The sequence below is a fragment of the Mus pahari genome, chromosome 2, assembly GCF_900095145.1.
Source record: "Mus pahari chromosome 2, PAHARI_EIJ_v1.1, whole genome shotgun sequence".
Lineage (NCBI taxonomy): Eukaryota > Metazoa > Chordata > Mammalia > Rodentia > Muridae > Mus > Mus pahari.
In genome coordinates, this window is record NC_034591.1 from 114,020,541 (window position 1) to 114,027,911 (window position 7,371).

Here is a 7,371-nt window from a genome sequence, read left to right on the forward strand (position 1 = left end):
TTTTTTTTTTTTTTTTTTTTTTAAGTAGATGAGAACATTTAGAAAGAAAGAAATGAGCGTGTATTTTATTAATTCCTTAGGAGTTCAGAGAGGACAACCACAGGTGATCTTTTGAGCCTGTAAGGCTTCCCTAGAGGACCAAGCCAAAGGAGTTGAAACAGCTCCTGTACCTCAAAGCTGTTGACAGTGGGCATGGCAGCCATACACTTACATAAATAGTACTGGAGATAGGATGGCGTGAGCCTATGTATTTCACTACAGTTACCCCTTTATGGTTCATATATTAAGAAATAGATGACACGTGGGTGTTTGCCAGTTTAGTGATTTCACAGGTGAAATAGAAGACGTTTAGGTTTTCCTAACGTTGAAAGAATAATTGGTGGGGCCTTTTCCAAAGCCCTTCTGTGTGTCCTAAATAACCAATGATCACCCTGGCAACTCTGATGTGTTTTAGCCTCTCAGTCAATTTGAAGCCTTATCTTGAGCCCAGAGCTTCAGATAGGGTTTAGAATCTGTAGCATTACCCAAATAGGAAGGATAAAGTCGGAAGCATTTTACTGAGATTTTATTCAATGTATATCTGTGTTAAATATCAAGAAACTTGGCGATAGCCTGGAAAAAAACTGAAAAAACTTAATACTTCTACCTTGTATTTTGAAAGCTGTTTAATAAAACCCATTATAGGTGTTTATTTGAAGCTAGAAAAACAACTGAAGTTTGGCAGAATCTTTTAAACTTGCTATGGGTTTATATACATTTAAACCCTGTGATGGTTTGTATATGCTTGGCCCAGGGAGTGGCCACAATTAGAAAGTGTGGCCTTGTTGGAGCAGGTGTGTCACTGTGGGTGTGGGCTTTAAGACCCTCACCCTAGCTGCCTGGGAGTCAGTATTCTGCTAGCAGCCTTCAGATGAAGATGTAGAACTCTCACCTATCCTGCACCATGCCTGCCTGGATGCTGCCATGCTCCCACCTTGATGATAATGAAATGAACCTCTGAACCTGTAAGCCAGCCCCAATTAAAAGTTGTCCTTATAAGAGCTGCCTTTGTCATGGTGTCTCTTCACTGCAGTAAATCCCTAAGACCCTCCCTCTTTTGTTTTGGGTTTTTGGTATTTGGGTTTTTGTTTTTGTTTTTTGGGGGTTTTCAAGATGTTTTCTCTGGGTAACAGCTCTGGCTGTCCTGAAACTCACCTTGTAGACCAGGATGGCCTTAAGCTCATAGATTCACCTGCCTCTGCTTCGGGAGTGCTAGGATTAAATATGTATGCCCAGCTCATAAACCCCTTCCATTTTAATGTGATATATTCTGACACAAATGTCATAGCTTGAATTTTAAAGATATTCACTGCAATTTCCAACAGCCAGTAATGGGGTCCGGATAGATGACTTCTTAGTTTCCCTTCCTGGTGCTGTGATAAAATACTCTGCCTAATGAAAGAGGATACGGTAGAAAGGACGAATTATTAGGGACTGATTTATTGATCTGTTTAATGATTTACTTGCATTGCAGTCTGGAACAGAATGACCTGGAGAGACAGTTGAAACAAGGGATCATTGCCCTTACCAACCTGCTGACTGGCACTTCTGTAAAATCTTGCTTGCTTGCCCTGTACATCCTTGTGGTTTCAAAGCTGTGATTCTCAACCTTCGTAATGCTGTGACCCTTTAATGTCATTCCTAAAACCAGGGTAGCTGTTTTAGAATCTAAAATGAGAATACAAACTGGACCCAGGACTGAGGTGTTTCACAAAATGTACTGGCTTCAGTCTACCAGTGACATCTCCTCTCTTCCACTCTCATTGGTGTCAGAGTGCTTATTCCACAAAGATTCCTGCAACACGAAAGTAACTTAAGGAAGAAAAGGTTTATGCTAGCTTACAGTTCAAGGAAGGTACAGTCTATCACCATGGGAAAGTCAATGCAATAGGAGCCTGAAGTTGCTGAACTTACTACACTCCCAGTCAGAGGCAGGAATTGACGAGTGCATGGTGTTGTCCACCTCTGCTTTCATCTAGGGAATGGTGCCACCCACAGTGGGCAAATCTTCCCACTTTAATGTAATCAAGGTAATCCCCAACTGGTATGCTCAGAGGTCTGTCTCCCAGGTGATTTCAGATTCTGTCAAGTTGATAATTAAAACCATCAATCACAGAAAATAACAGAAAAAAACTCATGATGTATAAATATCATTTTTTGTTTGTTTGTTTGTTTTCGAGACAGGGTTTCTCTGTGCAGTCCTGGCTGTCCTGGAACTCACTCTCTCTGTAGACCAGGCTGGCCTCAAACTCAGAAATCCACCTGCCTCTGCCTCCCAAGTGCTGGGATTACAGGCGTGTGCCACCACTGCCCCGCTCTAAATACCATATTTTAAAATTTGCATTTATTTATTGTGTTCATGTGAAGGTCAGAATACGATGTATGGTCATCACTTATCTTCTATTGTGTGCATTCTGGAGACCGAACTTAGGTTGTCAGCCCTTGGCAGCAAGCATGCTTACCTGTTGAGCCATCTCACTGGCCCTAATACTACCTCTTAAAACAAGTTAAAATCATAGATAGACAAAGAGCACAGTGGGAACTGCTTCCTCTCTGTGTGTCTCTCTTGACCTTGATTTGATCTCTGGAATCCATATAACTGGGAAGGCGAAAGCTGATTCCACTGAGGGGTCCTCTGACCATAACCTGTGCTAGGACATGCATGTGCATGCTCTTACACGCACAGCTAAAAATAACATTTTTAAAGGGGATAACAAAGCTATTATCTGATAGTTATTTTAAAAAATTGCTTAACTGAAAACTACATAAATTTGTCCACTTTTGTATTCTCCATCTTTAAAACCAAAATCAAACCAAGCCAGAAAGCCCAGAATTTTTTCATAGTTTGTTCTTCCTATGACAAACTGTTTGTTCCATTAGAGCAGTTGTCCTTAATCTGTGGGTCTTGACCCCTTTGGGGGTCAAGCAACCCTTTCACAGGGATTGCCTAAGACCATCCAAAAACACAGGTTTAACTTTACAATTCATAACAGTAGCAAAATTATGGTTATAAAATAGCAATAAAACTAATTTTACAGTTGGGGTGTTGTGCCAGGAAGCTTTCATGAACCCCAAAAGACCACGAAAGAGCTGACTTCAATGTAAAGCAGCCTTGAACTCTCATTGAGACAAGGTTTTATAGGAAAATGGGAGAAAGTCAGGGGATGTCTATCCTGGTAAGCATTTAACTGGATGCCTATTGTAAGCCAACAGGTGGCTGCTCTGAAGCAAGAAGATATACAGTTAGGAAGGGTCTGAAAGTACATCTGACTAAGCTTTGATTAACTGTTGCTAAGAAGTAGCTAGAGAGTAACTCTGGCTGAGGACAAGCCATGGGGTCCTTTCTGGTACTTGGGTTTAGCTGCTGGTTCCAAGATGCAGTAGGTTTGGCCTCTGATGGGGGTGAAGGTGGTGCCACAACATGAGGAACTGTGTTAAAGGGTCCCAGCAGCGTTAGCAAGGTTGAGAACCCCTGCATTAGAGAGATTCTCTCCCAGCCCACTTTGCCTGCTCTACATCATCTGTGATTATTAATAGGGAAGAGAAGGGAGGTGTTGCTTTCTTTTTCAGGTAAGAAAACAGAAAGTACGAAAGAAAGAAAGAAAGAAAGAAAGAAAGAAAGAAAGAAAGAAAGAAAGAAAGAAAGAAAGAAAGAAAGAAAGAAAAGACAGGGTAGTAGTACACACTTTTAATCTGAGAACTTAGGAGGCAGAGACAGCAAGATCCATGAGTTCAAGGCCAGCCTGATCTACAGAGCAAGTTCCAGGACAGCTAAGGCTACACAGAGAAACCCCGTCTCGAAAAACAAAGCAAAACAAACAAAAAGACCAAAAAACCCCCAGAAAGTCACCAAAACTTGATTTCCTAATTCCTGTATTCTCATTACTTAAAAAAAAAAAAATAAAGAAAAGTTCACTATTTTAGAGATTTTATTAAAGTATCTCAAATTCTGTGCAGCTCCTAACTATAATGCTAAGAACCGCAGAAACTTGGAAGAAGGGAGGGAAAGGGCTTGGAGCTGTTGGGAACGCTTCTACAGAAGGGATAGAACCTGCCATGTGGTTGGGGGTTTGGACAGGACCTTCATAGATGGTGAATGTCTTGGGTTTTTCTATGGAAAAGTCAAAGAGGACAGATGCACTGCATGTGTAGGAGGATGGATGTTCTGTCAGGAGCAACGTAAGACTTTCAAGGGAAGAGAATGGATCGGCTCGCCAGGGTCTGGTATCCTGAAGCAGAGGATGAGGGGTTTAATTCTGTAGACATGCGTCCTTTAGAGGGGTTCTGAAGAGACTCAGGTTAAGTGTGTGTGTGTGTGTGTGTGTGTGTGTGTGTGTGTGTGTGTGTGTGTGTGTGTAAAAACTGCCAATTACTGTAATATTTGGCACCCCCACATTTTTATCTGTAAAACAGCATGCTGCCTGTAGCTGTCCCTAAGTTCGGAGTCACAGCAGAGTATTTGTATGTATGAAGGGGTTGCTTTTCTCCTGACTTTCTCTGGTCACACTTTGTTTTCCCCACACTTGCACGCTTTGCTCCTAACAGACACCTGTATCAGTAGACTACTTCAAGACATCAGGGAGTCAGCAAGGAGATGCTGAGCAGAGTTCAGGCTGACTAACCATCACTGGCAGCTTGTCTGGATTTAGAATCACCTAGGAGGCTCACCTGTGGGCACATCTTGGGGAGCTTTCCAGAGAGGCTGAACTGAGGAGAGAAGATGAACCCTGAATGTGGATGGCAGCATCCCTGGCCTGGGGTCCTAGACTGAACGTCATGAGAGGATGCCACTGAATACCATCTCCATCTCCCTCTGCCTCCTGTGACTGATGCGACTGCCTTAGGCTCCTGCTGCTGTGCCTTACCTGGGACTCCATGATAAACTGCACCCTCAAATCATGAACCACAGTAAACCCTTCCCTCTTTAAGTTGCTTTTGTCGGGTATTTAGGGAGACCAATAATGAGCAGAGTGAGAGGAGGGATTTTTCACTGGTTCTCTGAGAATTAGCCAAGAGTCCTTTATTCCAGAAAGCTGCAGACACTCATTTCACATTTACTCCCTTTTAGATGCCATGCAGTGATGACAGAGGAGATGGGAGGAGGAAAAGAATGGAAGCGGGCTCGACAGTTAACACTTCCTTCATATTTATTGTTATTCACTAGAAGAAAACAATAGTAAAGTGTTTACCAAACGAGGTTAGCTTCTGCTTCTAGAAGCACCACGCTACAATTTTCACGCAAGGCCGTCAAACTCTGAGAAGAAGAACGTGTTGCCTGTGAATATGGGTGTTCTGTATCCTTCCCTTTCCTCTTGGGCCTGTGTCATCCCCAGCCTGGTTGGAGCCACGGCCCCAGGTCTGATCCCTGCACTGTCTGTGAAATGGCCTCCAGCGCTGATCTTGCTGTTTGTTCTAGGTGACCCTGCTCCTCCTACGCCAGCTCCTTTGGCAGTTGCACCTGCGTTTTAAGCATTTGAAGAAGAAGAAGAAAAAAAAGATGAATCCTGGAAATGTAAGCGCTGTAAAGCAAAAATCATAAAACATACATTCTGGATGCAGACGATGTTAGAAATATTGGCTGCACTGCTCTCGAAAATCACCATGGAGGCAAAAGAACCAAAGCATCTACACATAATGAAAAAATATTGTTATTGGGCATTTACCAATCCAAGGCTTATGGGGAAATGGATCACAGAAACAAAGGAAGCTCAAAGCCTAGTGCCAAGAGTTTAGTAGCTGCTTGGTGGGTGCTAAGTATAGCTTTCCTCCACTGTAAAATGACAGTAAGAGTTTCCAGTCCATAGTGTTAAAAGACCAAGTTATATAAGGGGAGTGAGCAATAAACAGGGAAAATTACTTTAAAAAACAAAACCAAATGAAAAAAAAACCAATTCTTTCACTATGTCTGTCCTACACCAGCCTTTTGAGGAGGAGGAGGAGGAGGAGGAGGAGGAGGAAGAGGAAGAGGAGGATGAGGTCCTCTGAGCAGGCATGACTTCCCTGAGGTCACAAGGCTAGAACTGCTGGAGAGATGGCTCAGTTGTTAAAAACAGCTCTTGCAGACAACCAGAATTCGCTTCCCAGCACCCACATTAGGCGCTCACAACTCCCTGAAACTCCAGCTCCAAACAGAGGATCTGATGCCCTCTTCTGGCCTCTCCAGGCACCTACACTCACATGCACATAGCCACACACAAGCATCTACATATAATAAAAAATTATATATGTTCTAGGGGCTGATGGGGAGATAGCTCCCTTAGTAAAGTGCTTGAGTGGCAAATGAATTAGATGTCTCCTACAACATTAAGAAGCCAGGAGTGATGGCACCTGCTCATGGTCTCGGCATTCGAGAGATTGACACAGTGACCCAGGAAGCTCCCTGGCCAGCCTCTGCCTGCTTATCAAGCTTATCAGGCCAGTTAGAGGCCCTGTTTCACAAACCAAGGTAAATAGCTCCCAAGATATGATACTTGAGATTGACCTCTGACATGAAAATACATGCACATACACACACCAACACACACACACACACACACACACACACACACACAGTCTATCCTTCTTGAAGCACATTTCTAATATTTCAGTAACATTTAAAAACAGAATATATTTTTCAAAAAGAAAGTAAACTATATCTAGGTAAACTTCACAAGGACAAAATAACTACAAGAGAGTCACATCTGTCCAACTCTAAAAAAAAATCTACATTTAGCTTCTGTTGCATAGCAACAGCCTCAAGTCCAGCCAGTTCTTCAAGAGTTTTAAGTGGTACTCTGCTTTAGGAGGTGACTCGAGCATCCATCGTGTGTGCATTTTCAGAAGATGCTGACGGTGCTAAGACGCTCAGAGTTAACAGCTGAGCATGTTTTTCCTCTTCCCTGCCCATGTGCACCTGTCAGCCCTTGTGGGCTCTGCTTGCAGTCAGTTCTTTGTCCATGTCCTCTGGGGAGGAATGTTTCACAGTGCCCTGCCCTCCAGAGGGGTCATCCAATATCCTCTTCAGGCTAAGGGAAGTCCCCATATGCCTCTGATCCTCTGCACTTCTGGTGTCAGACTTCAAGAGGAAGGGGGTGGCTGTGTCTGGGTAGGGTTTACCCTCGAAAAATACCAATAATTAAGAGCAATGGGACTTTTAAAAACTACATGGAATGCTTTAGATAATTTGTAAACCTGCAACCAATAGCTAAAACAGTGTGATCTCTGTATGTATTTAAACACGCACGTGGAGGTTAAATAAATAACATTTTAAAAAGCAAAGTGTGGGGCTGGTGAGATGGCTCAGTGGGTAAGAGCACCCGACTGTTCTTCCGAAGGTCCAGAGTTCAAATCCCA

The 7,371-nt window shown here is 43.0% G+C and overlaps 1 protein-coding gene across 2 annotated transcripts in view; it reads right to left on the reverse strand.

The window, feature by feature from the left end:
• Positions 1-5,137: 5,137 nt before the first annotated feature.
• The window catches only part of Lmod3 (leiomodin 3), a 14,488-nt gene continuing 12,254 nt past the window's right edge, over positions 5,138-7,371 (reverse strand). Inside the window, exon 4 of one of the 2 annotated variants that reach the window (XM_029535195.1) lies at positions 5,138-5,497. In XM_029535195.1, the coding sequence (XP_029391055.1) occupies positions 5,471-5,497 (27 nt within the window). In that variant the 3' untranslated portion in view covers positions 5,138-5,470. The remainder of the gene's footprint in view (positions 5,498-7,371) is intronic. The other variant, XM_021191314.2, reaches the window with a different exon arrangement.